Genomic DNA, 18,281 nt, shown 5'->3' on the forward strand with positions numbered 1-18,281 from the left:
GGTGTACGTGTTTTTGTTACATTGAACGTTTTCAGGTCATTTTGACCAGGACATATAGAAAAATATTTTAAAAAGGAAAACATCATATCTCATATAAATCCTCATGTTCCATTCACCGTGCTTATGAATTTCTATGTACATATGTTTGAGACTGAGAGATACAGAGAGAGATAGATGAGGAGATAGTGAAGAATGTGAGTAAACTCAATCCAAGCTTGCGCAAGGTTGCAACATTGATGCCCAACTGGAGGACCGAACAATATCTGCACTCCTTGTTCCACATAATTCACCCTCTGCCTTGTCTACTCAACATGTGATCAGTATTGTATCAAAGAGTTTAGAAAGTATTGATGTATAATATAAGTCCCCCAAAATGATATGGGTCAAAAAGACACAGGAACACCTCCTATGTAGCCTAATAGATTTTTTTTTTCAGATCCATGTTCCTCACAGAAAATGAGACAAAGCCAGTGAATCTAAGCGTGAAAGAATAATAAAGGACACTATTTTTCACAAGCAAAAAACCCCTGAAAACGGGTCAAAATGACCCAAACACCTTACAAGGGGTGGTGAGTGACTTTGAACACGCCATGGTTGCTTTGTATTTTAGAAACTAGGATCTAAATCTACTGGGATATTCACGTACAACCATCTCCAGGGTTTACAGAGAATGGTCCAAAAAAGAAAAAATATCCAGTGAGCAGCAGTTCTGTGATTGAAAATGCCTTGTTGATTCCAGAGGTCAATGGAGAATTACCAGACTGGTTTGAGAACAGAAACAAATGCAACAGTAGCTCAAATATTACAACCAAGGTATAAGACCATCTCTGAATGCACGGCACCACCAGGTGCCACTCCTGTCAGTTAAGAACAGGACAATAAGGTTATAATTTGCACAGGCTCATCAGAATTGGACAATAGAAGAATGTTGCCTGGTCTGATGAGTCTTGATTTCTGTTACAAGACTCGGGTGGTATGGTCAGAATTTGGCGTCAACAACATGAAAACATGGATCCACCCTGCCTTGTATCAATGGTTCAGGCTGGTGGTGATATTTTTTTTGCCATGATGTGAACCCTATATAATAGTATTGATTGAACTTAGTTGAAATGCCACAGCCTATCTCAGTATTGTTGCAGGGAGATAAGGCATTTCTGAAGGCAAAAGCTTGGAAGGTGTACCCAATAATACCTGTAGATGTGGATGCGTGTCTGTAGCCTACACTCTGGTGCATCAAGCTGAAAATTGTGATTGAGTCACCTGTAAAAGCACTGGAAAAATGGAAGCGCTGCAAGGACCCAAACTTGTCTTAGTAGGTAGTAGTAGATATCAAAACATAAAGAAGAGGAAACTGTGGCACTCCGGTTTCATTATTTTTTACTTTTTACTTTTCTTCAAGGCAAATGGAATGACCCATAAAAACATTGTCATTTTATCGAATCCCTGTGTTTCTTTTTGTACATTGTGAAGAAGAAGAAGAAGAAGAAGAAGAAGAAGAAGAAGAAGAAGAAGAAGAAGAAGAAGAAGAAGATAATTGCTAATCAATGGCATGTCATTTATTCAACCAATGCTGCTACCAGGGGGTAATGTGACACTCCAGAGGACATTTGACACGGCTGGGTTTTTACATGCAGGCTAATTCCCTTCCCGCATTGCAACTCCATGTTGTCCAATAACATAGTCGCCACATGCTTGTGCTCTCATGGGCATTGTCTGAAAGAAGAGAATCTTTCTGAAGTCAAATTATATCCAGCAAGACATTTATCCAGTATATTTTAGTTGTACTGGTTGGATGAATTAAAGCATTTAAACTGGCTAAGAATGGTTGAAATAATAATAATAACAATTATTAATAAGAATGATAATAATACTAATAACAACAGCAACAACAACAACAACAATATAATAACCAATGTATATATATATATATATATATATATATATATATATATATATATATATAAAGTAGGCCTATATAGTAGGCTATATAAGGTTTTTGATCATATAGATATTACATGACATCATATGAATCTTCAGACTTATCTAAACTGAAATGATTTGACAAAATGCATTTGAAAACTCTCATAAACCTTACCTGTGCCAGGTATTGTTTAGTCATGCAGTCAGCAAAGCCATTATGGCAGGCAATACAGTCAATTTCTGGCTGTAAAGGAAAATGGTTATCAAGAGCCAAATTGACAATATTTGTTACAATACTTTTTCTTTTAAAAATAGGCACACAATGTATAGGATCAAAGTTTTCATGATACTTACTATGCGTGCTCCAGTCTGAACACCACATTCTGGATGATGGTGGAAATGTGCTGAAGTTTTCCTTGGGCAGTTGGTTGGTTTCAGCTCTATTCGCAAATGTGCTCTGGGATACTGCAATCAAGAAAAAACTTTGTCGACAAATGTTATGCTAAAGTATATAAAACATTGCGTCTAAATGATCACAAAAGCATCATACCTCATCATGTGCCAGGTGTTGTGAATAATCCAAATGCATCCTGAAGTGATCTAACTTTTCGTTACCTAATTTGATCAGACGATTAATGATTTGCTTGTCATTGTCATTATAAGAATCCAGTCCACTAGCGGTAACCAACAGGATTATGGAAGCAAACGCCAGAACTCCCAGAGCATTCATTTCTGTATAAATCCTTAGATGTTGGGGTCAAACTGTTTAACTCACAGCCAACTCAAAACTGACAGTCTATCTGCACTAACTGTTGTGCAACATGCAAGTAAAACGTTGGGTAAGTGAATTCCTCTTGGAAAACATGAACCCTGAACCATAAGTGGACAAGACACACACACACACACACACACACACACACACACACACACACACACACACACACACACACACACACACACACACACACACAGAGTTTTGCCCTACATCTGGTTTCAATGAACATTTCAGTTTTAGGGCTTTCTTAACCCATTGATGCTCAGTCAGTTCAGGATAGTCTCGCTCCTCAGGGAAGATCTTCTTCAGTGTTGTGGCTAAGCGACTGTCTGACTTCCTCTTGAAGAACAGGTACATCGACACCTCCGTGCAGAAAGGTGGCTTTCCTGGGGTACCTGGGTCAGGGCCGGTGCTAGGCATAGGCAGACCAGGCGGTCGCCTAGGGCACCAAATGTCTTAGGGGCGTCAAGTCCCACAAAATTAGAAAATCAAGTAAAATAAAGCATTAAGCTTTATATTGACAATTATTATTAATGGGCACTCAGTACATAGGTAGGCATTAGATCAGCGGTGCTCGATCAGATGTATCACTGATTCTTGAGATAGTGGCTAAAACAGGTTTTAATGTTGACAGAAAAAAACAAAGTGAATTACAAAATTATATGGTATATCCTCGTAGACTAAAGTCTTGGCTTTTCAGAAATGCACAAGGCCAATCTCCCCATTATGTATTTTTTTCAGAAATCAGGCTTTTCTCTGATCATACCTTGTTTTTTGTCAACACCGTCAGACACAATTAAAAGTTATTAAAATTGTATTGATTTGGTTGCATATGTATCTGGAGTTTTTAAGTGATTATATGTATTTTTTGGTTCACACATATGCCTTTAAATGTTGAAAATTCACTTTTGTTCTATTTTAATACTGTTTCATGTGTTCTAATTTTAAAATATGTACCGTCATACGATGCTTACTTAACGCCTAAATAGAACAAACAATTTTTTGTAATTTCACAAATATTCGTGTAGGCTTAAATTGGCTATTACTTTGATAATTCAACAACTCCTAAGGAAAATGTTGTAAGCACATTCCTTTAAAATGTCCAAAACTCCTTCTTACGGTGGTGACTTAAGAACTGACGGTGGTGACAGTAATCTGAGAGTGGTGAAAGTGGCCTAATTAGTACCTGCATTTAGCAAAATAAATAGCCCTCTCAAGTCAATGGCATCTTGCATAAACACTTTATTTTTGTGTGTTTTTTCTTCATTAGTTAGATTATCTAGGAAGTAAGCCACTGGTTGTTGAAAATGTGGTAAAAACAGCTTTTAAGTTGTTCAAATCCAAATTATAGAGGTGTATTATCATAGATGTAGGTCTTGGCTGTGCAGTGAATGCATTGGCCAAGCTCTCCATGTTTAACATTTTTCATAAAATGGGCTCTTTCTTGTTTTGTCAACAGCGGCAGACAGAATTAGAAGTAAAAACACATGTTTACTGTATTAAAGTGAATTACTTTAACAATTCAACATAACTGTAGATTGTATGCATATTCTTAAAACATGTCAAAAACACGTAAAACATGTGTTTTTTGGCGAACCCCATCAGATGTCACCACCGTCAGGTTTTCTGACAAAAAAACCTCCAAATGCACCTCAGTGGTGGCTAGAGTATCATTTTGGATCACAATTATTACTAACATGCCTAGTAATGTTTCATTAACCAGCACAATTTAGTAAAATATGGATCAACATGATGAGCAGAACAAAATCTGACGGTGGTGACATCTGACGGTGTGAGACAAAAAAACACTCTTTTAAATATTATGCATTGTTTGTTCACGTTTGTTCACTGTTTCTTGGGTGCTTCATACCTTTTCTGAAAAAAAATATATTTATTAACATTAATGTAATACAATACTATTAAAACCCCCGACGGTGTTGACAGTTTATGGTTGGGACAGTACCAGTGTCCAAACAAATTAACAAATTGAGGACAAAATAATAAACTTACAGGAGCTTCAGTGATGGTGAAGTAGGCAGTAGAGCTAAAGGTTTGAAAAGGGGTCCTCAGTAATGAAAATTACCTTGTGCATACCTGATTTTATTGTCTTTTAGAAAAAATCTGACGGTGGTGACCAATATGCTGGACACATTTTGAGCAATCAGTACTATTAAATATATGGTCTCTGCCATAACCCGTGTTCGTTGAATTCAAAAAGGAAAAAGGCAAAACAGTCCGAATATGTCCCCAACAAAATCCAAGGATTTATTGTCTACAAAAAGTATATTTACAGCAGTAGTAACCGATGCTATCTAGAACACTGGATACTACACAAAAAGCATAAGTTACACAAGCATTCAGAGCTCTGGAGATTTCCTGACCTAAATACCCCTGACCGATAACAAACGTTAATGCAGTTTAGGAGAAGTTAGGTAAAAAGAAAACTGCCCTTCATTTCCCTGTTTGTGTATTTATACTTTGGATATGTGGGTGTGTTTTGTCAGTAGATGGGTGTGTTCGTGGGCGTGTGTCTATGTGCAGATGAGCCTATTCTGGGATGTCGTGTGGTTCCGGGGCGGCCATTTTGACTCGTTGTTCTGGACTGGCCATCTTCATCCTGTGGTCTTCCTCTGTGCCATCTTCATCCTGTGATCTTCCTCTGTGTCATCTTCATCCTGTGATCCTCATCTGTCCCCCTTTAACCTGTGAACGACTGGGCATAATCCCCCATCCGCAAACATCAACCATTTCTATAGGGATTAGGGCCCCGGGTGGGGCTGGGCCGTCCTGGAAACATCAGGATTACCTGTGGTGCCATGTTGCCCAGGCCCGTCTTGGAGAACATTAACATGATTGCCTTTGAACGAGAACTTAATGGTTCTTGAGGCGTCGGCTCCTGCGTACCCATCTGTGGACAACCTTTATTCAGTTATTTGGCTGCAAAATGTTCTGGGCCTATTTGTTCGCCATATCCTGTTAATCAAATCATGTTCAGTCATCCTTGCAATTTTCATCATCACAACACATATTAGTAAACATTCAATCTTTATTATCAAACAATCTTATTAGTAATCTTAATTATCAAACATTCTTATTAAATCAACTAACAAACCAAAAGTATCTCTAGTTATCTAAAAGCTAGTTTCTACTACTGTACAATATCTAACAGTAAATAATAGTAAATATTGTTTTACATCCACTATGTGCACATCTGTAGAACCACTTTAATATGGTCTTCCACATCATGGTGATATTGTTCAATTCTGTTAGTGATTTTTGTATTTTAAGTCAATTGAAATGATGATGCCAGTCCTTGGGACAGGCGTTTTTACAGGGTTAGGACAGGTTTATAGCCATGAAAAGTAATAAAATTACACTTAAATATTTCAAACAACTGTGTATTCGTGTAACAGACCCCTTGGCCATTACCTGGGTTCATTTTGTTTGTGAAAATTTAGTTGATTTTCAACAGAATTAATATTTTACTGCTGGGACATGTTTTTGCCAAACTTTCAAGAATCAGTGGTATGACACTGTGTTTACACATGCCAATTTCTAATTTCACCAAAAGGAAAGAGGGGTGCTCACCTAGGGCACCAAATTGACCAGAACCGGTCCTGACCAGGGTGCTTACAGCACACTGGTGTGGTCACTCAACTCCTAAAGGAGGCCTAGGGAGAACAAGGGCGACCTGGTGGTGCTGTGGCTGGACTTGGCCAATGCCTATGACTCAATACCACACAAGGTTGTTGTTGAGACGCTGGAGAGGAACCACGTTCCAGCCAGAGTAAGAGACATCATCCTGGAGACTTCAGTCTGAGGATCTCTGCAGGGTCAATTACACCTGAGTGGCACAGACTGGAGAAGGGAATCATCACAGGCTATACTGTACCATCTCAGTGGTCCTGTTTGCTCTGGCTGTATGAATATGCTGGTGACATCTGCAGAGCCAGAGTGAAGGGGTCCCAAGTCTAATTCCGGGATCCGCCAACCACCAATCCGCGCCTTCATGGATGACCTGACAGTGACCACAGAGTCTGTGCCTGGAGGCAGATGGTTTTTAAGAGGACTAGATACAGTGCCATGTGTATGTTTTTGCCCCCCTACTGATTTTTTTTTTTATTGATTTTTTTTTACTGATTTTTTTTATTTTTGAACATTTGACACACTGTACATTTTCAGATCACCAAACAAATGTATACATTAAACAAGGATGACCCCAGCAAACATAAAATGCATTTTTTCAGTGATTATTTCATTTGTTAAGAGAGTAATGTCATAAAACCTGCATGAGCCTGTGTGAAAAAGTAATTGCCCCCCTTGTTAAATGAGGAGGTATCTAATTATATTATTGTGGACAACTGCAACATGATCTCCAAAAATTCCGTGCTCCTGGACACGGATGTTAAGGACACAAAATCCGTGTCCAGGAGCACGGAATTTTGGCAAAATCCGTGCTCCTGGACACGGATTTCGTGTCCTTAACATCCGTGTCCAGGAGCACGGAATTTTTGGAGATCAGGCTGACAACTGAGTTATATTTCAAAGCAGCCCAAGTCTGGCTGCTACAAGACCTTTCAAATCAAGATATTATTTGAATAGAACCTGTTTGACAATGTGTAGTAGGTCATATCGAATCTGCACACTGTGATTCATCAACATTCAGGAGCATATTATAATAAAAAAATAATTGACATGTCTCCGACTGTAAAAGGTATCAAAGTAATTTCTAAATCGTTGGGGCATCTGCTGTCATGAGCACTCTCTCTCCCTGTTAGCAACCTTAATTGCATTCAATTCTCTGCCACTCTGCTCACTCTCTCCCTACTCTGCCTAATGTGCTCCAACTGGCTCCGCCCTGCTCTGCTCTTGTTACCTGGCCAGCTGCACTGCATTTCCCACTCACCATCCTCACCTTGCCTCACTCTGTTCTAATTACTCTGCCAGCTGCACTGCATTTCCCCACTAACCTCTCCCAGTATATCAAGCCCTGTTTTTCAGCCAAGCACTGTCTGATCGTCTTCAAACCTGGACCAGTAACCTGCCTGTCTGCGCTCTGACTCCTGTTTGTGATACCGATCCTTTCTTGACTGCCTCCTTGTTCTACTGCCCCGACTATCCCGACCTGCCTTCTGGATCTCGACTACTCTCCGATCTTCAGCCCCTCCGGTAACTCGATTCTGCCTTCTGTCTCTCACCACGATATTTGCCCAGCCCTGATCTGTACTTCTGCCTGCCATTCATATTGCTGTTGTGTGTGTGTTCCCCCAGGTCTCCGACCACCAGATGAGCGAGCCCAGACGCTTCACCACCCTCAGCCCGATACGCCGCTCCGTCACTGGGGGACACACACACTAAGCACTTGGACTGGACACCCCCGGGCATTTGGTGACCCCCGGAGCCCAGGTAACCCACAGGACCCTGAAAAACCCCAGAGCCCCAAGCACCCCTGGAACCCCTGACACCCCTGGCACTCCTAGCACCCCTGGAACCGGAACCTCCCAAGACCTCACGATCATCTCACTCCTCTTCCCCCCTGAAACCTTCAATAAAGAACTCTGAATTTGAACTTGCGCTCTTGGGTCCTCTTCTGTCCGTGACATCTGCAAACCATGGTGAGAGCCATTATCCACAATTAGAGAATACATGATGTAATGGTGAACATTTCTAAGAGTGGCTATCACACTGAATTTACCCCAAGAAGACATGGGGGATCCAAGAGTTCAGAGAGGAACTGGAGGTGTTAAATACCCCATAAAATTAAAGTGTTCATGACTCAACCATGAGAAAGAGACTAGCAAACACTGCATGCATGTCAGAGTTCCAAGGCCAAAGTCACCTCTGACAAGGAGAGCATCAAGGTTTGTCTCAAAATGTCTTTCTTTTTTTTTTTTCTTTTTTTTAAAACCCCACATTGACAATGCAAACAAAGCTTCTGAGAAAATATTCTGTGGACAGATGTAACAAAAGGTGAACTTTTTGATGGTGTGAAATAAACACTGCATTTGACAAAAAGAACGCCATGTCAAAAGTGAAAAATGGTGGTGGGAGTTTCATGCTTTGGGGCTGCTTGCTGCCTTTGGACATAGATGACCAGCTATGATTGAAGTAAGCATGAATTTGACTCTTTACAAAAATCCTGAAGGATGATGTCCAGTCATCCATTTGTAACCATTCGAATCGACTGAAAGAGAACTATACTGCTTACCATGAAATAATAGGTCCACTATTCAGGGGTGTAAAGTAACATGTACTGAAGTATTGTAGGCCTAATTCACAGCTTTTATGAGTACTTTATAACTTTAAGAAGTTTTCTAAAATTAGTTATTTTGTAATGGGTTTTACAGGGTTGCAGGTTGGACTCCCACCCTTCCACTCCCTAATTCACTTCATGGGTGAGGTAGTCGTACCCTTGAGCAAAGCCCCTAACCCCACACTGTTCCAGGGACTGTAACAAATACACACAAAAAATTACGATTCTCTCCTCATCCAAGCACAGGCGTATAGGCCTACATGAGTATTTCATTTCCCACTGTAAACATGAAATATGAAAACACATAAATGGACGAGGGACTGTCCAGCGATACAAACGTTTTGGAAAAACATTAAAGAAGACTTGGACACTGTCTTCAGAGTTGATATCCCTCTGCACCCTTTTGTGCTGGAGATGATACCAGAGAACTTTCTTTCCAAGGACCAGTGCTACATGTTACATATTCTGTTAATGACACAGAGGAAAATGATTAGGCTACTGTTAATTGGATGCAGACATGTACACCCACAAAAGCTCAATGCTTACATAAGAGTTGTAATTGGCTTTGTTTTTATTTGTTTTGTGTCTTTGTTTGTTTTTTATTTTTATTTTTATTTTTATAAAAAAAAAAATTTTTTGGGGGGGGGGGTGCATGGAATGTGTGTGTTTGTATTGCCTGAAAGTTTGATATGGGCAATAAAGTTCCAAAAAAAAAGAAAAAATGGATGAATCCTCTACATCCCATACATCCCATCATAAAACATTGTCATTTTATTGAATCCCTCTGGTCTGTGTTTCATTTTGTACATTGTGAAGAAGAGGAAGAAGAGGAAGAAGAAGAAGAAGAAGAAGAAGAAGAAGAAGAAGAAGAAGAAGAAGAAGATAATTGCTAATCAATGGCATGTCATTTATTCAACCAATGCTGCTACCAGGGGGTAATGTGACACTCCAGAGGACATTTGACACGGCTGGGTTTTTACATGCAGGCTAATTCCCTTCCCGCATTGCAATTCCATATTGTCCAAAAACATAGTCGCCACATGCTTGTGCTCTCATGGGCTTTGTCTGAAAGAAGAGAATCTTTCTGAAGTCAAATTATATCCAGCAAGACATTTATCCAGTATATATTAGTTGTACTGGTTGGATGAATTAAAACATTAAAACTGGCTAAGAATGGTTGAAATAATAATAATAATAATAATAATAATAATAATAATAATAATAATAATAACAGCAACAGCAACAACAACAGCAACAATATAATAAACAATGTATATATATATATATATATAAAGTATTTAGTATATAAGGTTTTTGACCATATAGATATTACATGACATCATATGAATCTTCAGGCTTATCTAAACTGAAATGATTTGACAAAATGCATTTGAAAACTCTCTTAAACCTTACCTGTGCCAGGTATTGTTTAGTCACACAGTCAGCAAAGCCATTATAGCAGGCAATACAGTCAATTTCTGGCTGTAAAGGGAAAAATGTTATCAAGATAATGCACACAAGATAATTATTATGTTATTTATAATTAAATTAAATTTAAAAAATGCATAGGATCAAAGTTTTCATGATACTTACTACATTGACTCTAGTCTGAATACCACATCCAGGATGATGGTGGAAGTGTGCTGAAGTTTTCCTTGGGCAGTTGGTTGGTTTCAGCTCTATTCGCAAATGTGCTCTGGGATACTGCAATCAAGGAAAAACGTTGTCGGCCAATTTTATGCTTAAGGACTATTTGTATGCACTCTGCCTGATGAAGGTCTAAGGGCCGAAAGTTTGCAAGTCTAGTAAAGCTTCTTTGCACAAAAATAGACCTGAAGTGTGCGGATTGTCTCCTTTTTATACAGAAATTTCTACTGAATCCTGCACCTTCTAAACAGATGAGCGGAGGCCTATCACAATTTATGCTGAAGTATATAAAACATTGTGTCTAAATGATCACAAAAGCAGCATACCTCATGATGTGCCAGGCGTTGTGAATAATCTAAATGCATCCTGAAGTGATCTAACTTTTCGTTAGCTAATTTGATCAGGGTATTAATGATTTCCTTGTCATTGTCATTATAAGAATCCAGTCCACTAGCGGTAACCACCAGGATTATGGAAGCAAACGCCAGAACTCCGAGAGCATTCATTTCTGTGTAAATCCTTAGATGTTGGAGTCAAACTGTTTAACTCACAACCAACTCAAAACTGACAGTCTATCTGCACTAACTGTTGTGCAACATGCAAGTAAAACGTTGGGTAAGTCAATTCCAATTCCAAACATGAACCCTGAACCATTAGTGGATAAGACACACACACGCGTGTACAGGGCTGGTCTGGGACCACAAACCGGCCCGGGCATTTTTGGCATAGACCAGGCCCTCACCCCACCCCCATACTACAATTATGATGGGCTCAGTCCACTGCAAATTAAGAATGCACAGATGGGCCGCCCGACCTATGTTGTGCACTGGTCTCTAGGGGAATATTTGAAACAAACAAACAAACAAAAAAAGCAAAAGCATTGGCCCCTAATGACTGTCGGCCCACGGGGAAAATGCCCTGTATGCCAGATTACCGGTCCAGGCGTGCGCTTGCACACACACACACACACACACACACACACACACACACACACACACACACACACACACACACACGCACGCGCACACCAGAGGCGACTCTAGGTTCAGCTGGGACTCCAAGCGAAATTTCAAAGGAGTAAATATCTGAAAGAAATGGGCAACTACTGTAGCAAAGTGTGAGCTGTTATTCACCATTGAGGGGCTTGGGGGCCCCAAAGCGGTTGCCTGCCAAGTATGCTGATAAGATGCACCTCTGACGCGCGCGCGTGTGCGCGAGCACACGCACACGCACGCGCACACGCACACCTTAATATCTTGTTGGGTCCCTCCCATTGACTTCCATTCATATTAACCCTAACAATAGCTAAAGAATGCTAAACTGTGCCCAAACCAAAACAATCCCTAACCTTAACTTGTCAGTGAGGAAATATTTTTACACTTTTACTTTTACCACTGTAACAACAAAACTACCCCAGCGAAAGGGGTCAAAACATGTATGGTCCAAGATTTGGGCCCCACATGGAGTGAAGGCCCCACCTTGTTGGTGTGCTCCGATAGCAGTGTCCTCACAAAGGTAGATTGGTAGTGCAGTATACATACACGCACGCGCACACACACGCAGACACACACAGTTTTGCCCTAGATTTGGTTCGATGAACGTTTCAGTTTCAGGGCTTTGATGCTGGATGCTGCTTTGACCTAGGTGGCTGGAGCTGCATAGACGCTCCATTCTCCACGCTCCAGAAATTTGAGATTTTTTACTTAATGAACACTCAATTTGCTTTACTGCAATGATTATTTGTGCACTTGTCTGTCAAATTTGTTAATAACTACATCATTAAGGGGTACATTGTTGCCAAACTCGTTTTGTAGACTCATGGGGAATGGAAACTCTGAACTTTCATTAGAATCTGACATCAAATGACTTCAAAAACTAAGTCAGCTGCAGTTTCCCTTAAGTGATCACAATTGTTTCCAGGCATATCGAAAGTTGATTACCAATATTTGAACAAGACCAGGGGCCCATATGATACTACAACGCTGGTCCAGGATAAGTTAAGGGTAAGTTAAGAGGTAAATCACCTAATACAAGAGCTTTTCTTTAGAAAAAATGAGGACTCCATGCTCTTCTATTAGACGCTTTACCTCTAACTTAAGCTTAACTTATCCTGAACCAGCTTTGTAGAATAGGCCCCAGTTTGGGCTTCATTTGGTGTAAATCCAGTTTATATTAGTTCATGCAGTTACTGTAAGTGAACTGCCAAGCCATCAGTTGTTATTTTGGAGTTCTGTTTTTTTTTTTTTTGGCTCTATAAAAAGATTCAACACTTTCTCGCAAACATTTGCCATTCCTAGAAATATTGAGTTCCATGCTGCTGAGAGTGTTTCCATTATTTTACAGCAGTCAGTATATTGTACAGTATACGTATTTGCCATCGTGCCCCACATAATAATAAAAGCTTCTTCTGTTGTTGATATTGGTAAAGATGATGGGCTACTGGTGTCTGCTGAAAGACAGGGTAATGGATAAATTATGAAAATAGCTGATTTCAGAAAATTAAGAATAGACTTCAGGTACATATGAAGAGTTCAGATGCAAAACCCCCTCAGTGCCTTTTCAGAAAATAACCTTAATTCATTTTTATGTAATACAAAGCTATCAAAATTGAATGGTTTTTTATTTCATTTATGTAATATAACTATTTACATGTATCATCAAGTACATGTATGTAAACCAAACCAACAACAGGGTTCTCTAAAAATATGGCAGTGCAGGTCTTCAGAAATGGAGTTAGGGGGTTTTGCATCTGAACTCTTCATATGGACTAAAAAAAAACATAGACTTACCCGGTTCCGGCCTCAGATGCCAAAGGTCCAAAAGGGACAGGCCAAATGAAGCCTTCACCTTCAGTCTTGTAATTTCTTTGCCCTGCAGGCTTCATAGCGTGTAATGGTAATAGACATATGGTTCTTCTGTCCAGTGACAAAGTTGTGACAGACTGGTTCTGAAACTTGTCATTTAATTTCAAGCCACATGGCTTGGGCACACTATGCACAGTAGCCTCTTAGTTCAGATGGGGTTGCCGGAGGGCCTATTCACTATATGCTGAAAATACTATTTGTACTGTATTAAGCACTTATTGTTACCAGTCCATCACTGTTACCTGTCCTGTCCTGTCTTGCACTTTGTGTCAGTCTATAAAATGTCAGTCTTGTGTATGTCTGTCTTGGCATGGTATAGAGAGAAAACGTAATTTCATTTTCCTTGTATGACTTGTGTGCATATGAAGAAAGGGACAACTAGACTGCCTGTGCAGTCGCCTTCGACTGCTTAAGGTATATCCCCGAAACGCGACGCTTCCAGTCCCCCATCATTCCTACCACTCCCGTCCACCATTTCGTAAACGTATATGATACATGCAGACGTGACATGACGTGCATAGGCTTAAAACCAAACGACTATTGTGAAAATGAAGCAAAAAATGGGGCAAATGGTAATACTGTTTTAATGGTTCAGTGGATATACCACATTAGGTACAGTGTAATAACCAGTGTAACAATATTTAATACAATGTAATTGTTTTACTTACATCATGTGTTTGTGCGTAAGTGGTATTACATGGTATTGCATATTGTTACACTGGTATTACACTATATTACATGGTATTGCATACTGCTACACTCGTTATTACACTGTACCTGATATTGCATATTGTTACACTGGTATTACACTAGTATTACATGGTATTAAATATTGTTACATTGGTTATTACACTGTACCTAATATGGTAGATTCACTGAAATGGTGAACCATTAAAATAAGGTGTTACCGGGCAAATCAATCCACCCAGTCAGAAGTTATGGGCCAAATGAAAATTCCGCCATTTTGAAAGTGTTGTCTTCCAAACTCGAATCAGTTCATGAACCTACCCTAGAGCATTCACACACAAAATCTGTGACAAATCCATCCACCCGGTCAGTAGTTATGGGCCAAACAATAATTCGGCCATCTTGAATTCAGCCATCTTGAAAGTGTTGACCTCCAAACTCGAATCAGTTCATGAACCTACCCTAGAGCATTCACACACCAAATCTGGGACAAATCCACCCACCCGGTCAGAAGTTATGGACCAAACAAAAATTCGGCCATCTTGAATTCAGCCATCTTGAAAGTGTTGACCTCCCAACTCGTAGCAGTTCATGAACCTACCCTAGAGCATTCACACACCAAATCTGGGACAAATCCATCCACCCGGTCAGAAGTTATGGACCAAACAAAAATTCGGCCACCTTGAATTCAGCCATCTTGAAAGTGTTGACCTCCAAACTCGAATCAGTTCATGAACTTGCCCTAGAGCATTCACCCAAAAAATCTGGGACAAATCCAAACATCCGTTCAAAAGTTATCGCGTTAACACGAAAGACCTTACGTGGCGGCGGTGGCGGCGGCGGACACGGACATGGACGCGGCGGCGGCGGCGCACGCAAAACCATTACATCACCGATGCTCCGCGTTTCGGGGATATAATAAAAGCTGACTTGACTTGATAGTCAACTACATCATAACAACGTTGCTATGACAGTACTGAGAGCCTTAATTAACAGATTAAGCCATAGCCATTACAATGTTGGTGACAGTAAGGTTATAACACTACCTCTGTGCTAAGGGGTTAAACACACACTGCAAAAATAGGATTGTTTCAGCAAGTTACACTCAAGAGCTGTTCATCATGAGTCATTGGCCATTTCTCAAAATCTAGTGTGCACCCTTCCAAGTGCATCAGCCTTCATCACACCCAGTGATTGGGTACTCTTTGGTTAACTCTGCGGAGTATCCAATCACTGGGCGTGACTAATTAGTATCACACACTTCCAAGGCTCATACACTTGACTTTGAGAAATGGTCAGTGTCATGTCTTTGACCACACCTACTACTTTTCTCAAAAGAAATGGCAGAGTCACATGGACAGGGTCTTACATCTTGTTTTAATAAGATGATTGACCATCACAAAATTATTACAAAGCCATGGAAGAATCGGATATTTGAAAAAGTTCACATGTGGCAAAATTGGATAAAAACAAAAAACGCAAAATAAATAAATAACAGGAAAATAGCAGTAAACTAACGACTGAAAGCCCAGTGATTGTTCTTTTCTACATTGTATACCTACAATGACACCTGATACGTAGCTAGCTACTTAGTCCATTTTGCTGAGCGGAAAGGATGATGTCTTTGATTGTTACGCAGCTTTTTGTTATGAACAGCTTCTTGAACAATTCCAAGACTCTGTACTGGTAAAATTGACACAGGTTCTCTACTACAACACACTTCCACAGACCAACAGGTCAAACCTGATTATTTGTTGTCCTTTACTTTAAAAAGGAAAGAAAACAACACGCTTTGCGAATATTAGCCCTCAATACATCTAAACCTGTACACAGGCGGGTAAGGTGCATTTTGTTTTTTGTTTTTTTTACAACTACAAAGGTACAGAATAGTTGCAGCAGAAGGAAGCGGTGGTGGCCACATTTGGGGCCTTTCTCAAAACCTAGGACAGTGTCCTTCCAAGTGTATCAGCCTAATTAGTCACGCCCAGTGATTGGATACTCTTTGGTGAACTCTGCACAATATCCAATCACTGGGTGTGACTAATAAAGAGTATCCAATCACTGGGTGTGACTAAGGCTGATACACTGGGTGTGACTTAGGCTGACACACTTGGAAGGACACTGTCCTAGGGTTTGAGAAAGGCCCTTCAAGTGCTCTAAGCCAAAGCCACTTGGTGCCTTGTTCCTGTTCATGAAGCCAGCAGGTGGGCCTCACAGGGCCTCCACACATCGGCTCCAACAAAGTGCTGAGCACTGCTCTGCCAAAGTTCGATTCCATTGTTGTCAACACAATCCCGCACTCCGGCGCTGATGTCCGCGGACATTCGCGGATGTCGGCAAGCGATTAGAGACAAGTTCTATTTTGTGGGAGCCGGCCATTGACTATTCATGCTCTGTTGGGGTGAAATTGTGTGCGGGGCTCGGAATTGTGCCGGAGGCGAAAGTGCGCCGCAGTGCTGTCGGAGCCGGTGTGCGGAGGCCCTCACAGGGCCTTCCCTCCAGTGCATTCTGAATGAGCGCTGATGTCACGGCTGCCACGGCAGCAGGCAACGCAACGCAACCGGTCTACCCACCTCAGCGCGCCGCGGAAACGGGCACAGGCCCGTGTGGCCCAGAGCTCATCTCCGGCTTGGCTTTCAGAAAGTCCTGCAGAGAGGGGGCGGGGCCTCTCCCGAGCGTCAGCACGGGGTCGCTCCTCCGGCGCGGCGCCTGCAGCAGGTCCACCACACCGCCGCTGTTCTGTTTGGACCGCCGCCGCTTGTAGGCCCGCCTCTCGGCCCGCGTAGGGCCCGGGGGCGGCAGGTTGTCGCACAGCCGCCTGCAGGTGGCCACACCGCAGAAGGAGGGCTCGTCGGAGTGCGAGGAGGCCTCCGAGCTGCCCTCGGAGAGGGAGTCCCGGTGCAGGTGCGGGACGGGAGGCTGGAGACGGCTGCCAGGGCCGGGGCTGGCGCTTCCACACAGGGTTCCACCGTTGGCCAGTGGTAAGGCGATGCTGGGAAGCACGGTGGCCTGGAGTGTCTCCACCTTCTTCTGGGCCTGCTTCATTTTGCAGCGCTTCTTCTAGGGAACAGAGGCAAGGGTGTCAATGTTGGAATGGAAAACAAAGTCAGTGTGTAAAAAGTTGTGTGTTGCTGACAGCCAGGACTCTAAATTCAGCCAAATGGCCAAATGCTGGTGAAGTTTCAGTTTGGCTGGTAGAGAAGGTCCAACTTACTGGCTAATTTGACCCATTAAGCGAGTGTGTGTTTGGCTAGTGAGGTTAACATCTACAAGCCATTTTGGCTGGTGATGACATAAAAATAATTTAGAGCCCTGGTGACAGCGATTTGAAGTAACCTACTGTATTTGCAACCTTACCTTTTTATTATTCAGGAGTGGGTTCCTGGAAGTCTCAACATTGTAAGCGTCAGCTGGACCTGTAGTGCAAGAAAAGAGGAAATTTCAGTGATTGGCAACCACGAAACCTCACATTTGCTTCAAAGGTGCACTGTGTAGGACGGTGGGCAGATTAGGTATTGCAACTATGCTGCTCATTGAAACTGTGCAACCTATTGCCAAATTTTATCTTTTCAGGAATATTTACTAAATAATAAACTAATATTTACTAGTATGACCAAAGTATAGTACGTTTTCCTACTAAAAATGGCAGACCATGGAGAAGATCCTCCTTTTCATGTATGAAAAGTGCAATTTTACCAGTCATAATGAATGCTTAGAATTTGGTGGTAAGTGGTAAGGAGGTTTACTAACCGCCAAACTCTACCGCTGGCCTCCGTTTACAATATAATTTAGGTGACTTTGATTATTTTTTAAATCATAGTGTGTAGGATGCATAGCTGCACATTAAGTAAACAAAGTGCATAAGTGCTTGCCTTCTGTGGTGGTGATCTGCAGGGTGGGCTGGAGGAGAGGGTAGGAGGCGCTCCTCCGCAGGCCCAGGTCATCACAGGCGGCCGCAGACCTGAGAAAGTCAGGCAAACCAGCACAGCTTTCACCACCCCTGACATAAAGCACAGCACACACAACACAGCTAGACACACATCTCATCTCACTGGCAGATACTGCATAACCAGTGGTGTAGTTACATAGAACACAGCTATACGCAGTATACCCACTTCAACATTTCAGGGATTTT

General features: G+C 41.4%; 1 protein-coding gene and 2 long non-coding RNA genes across 3 annotated transcripts in view; all 3 read right to left on the bottom strand.

The window, feature by feature from the left end:
• Positions 1-1,365: 1,365 nt before the first annotated feature.
• Positions 1,366-2,746, bottom strand: LOC134466462 (uncharacterized). The gene is made up of 4 exons (XR_010038308.1): positions 2,471-2,746; positions 2,275-2,385; positions 2,096-2,164; positions 1,366-1,713 (listed from the first exon to the last, which is right to left on the bottom strand). It is a non-coding gene; the product is annotated as an uncharacterized LOC134466462 (long non-coding RNA).
• Positions 2,747-9,608: 6,862 nt separating this feature from the next.
• Positions 9,609-11,212, bottom strand: LOC134465549 (uncharacterized). Its single transcript, XR_010038165.1, has 4 exons — positions 10,922-11,212; positions 10,542-10,652; positions 10,362-10,430; positions 9,609-10,013 (listed from the first exon to the last, which is right to left on the bottom strand). It is a non-coding gene; the product is annotated as an uncharacterized LOC134465549 (long non-coding RNA).
• A 4,292-nt stretch (positions 11,213-15,504) lies between these two features.
• Positions 15,505-18,281, bottom strand: part of LOC134465550 (SUN domain-containing ossification factor-like) — a 50,470-nt gene continuing 47,693 nt past the window's right edge. Inside the window, exons 42-44 of the mRNA XM_063219273.1 lie at positions 18,019-18,146; positions 17,504-17,562; positions 15,505-17,206 (exon numbers count right to left, since the gene is read on the bottom strand). Coding sequence (XP_063075343.1) covers positions 16,721-17,206; positions 17,504-17,562; positions 18,019-18,146 — 673 coding nt within the window. The 3' untranslated portion in view covers positions 15,505-16,720. The remainder of the gene's footprint in view (positions 17,207-17,503; positions 17,563-18,018; positions 18,147-18,281) is intronic.

Source organism: Engraulis encrasicolus, chromosome 16 (genome assembly GCF_034702125.1).
Source record: "Engraulis encrasicolus isolate BLACKSEA-1 chromosome 16, IST_EnEncr_1.0, whole genome shotgun sequence".
Taxonomy (NCBI): Eukaryota; Metazoa; Chordata; class Actinopteri; order Clupeiformes; family Engraulidae; genus Engraulis; species Engraulis encrasicolus.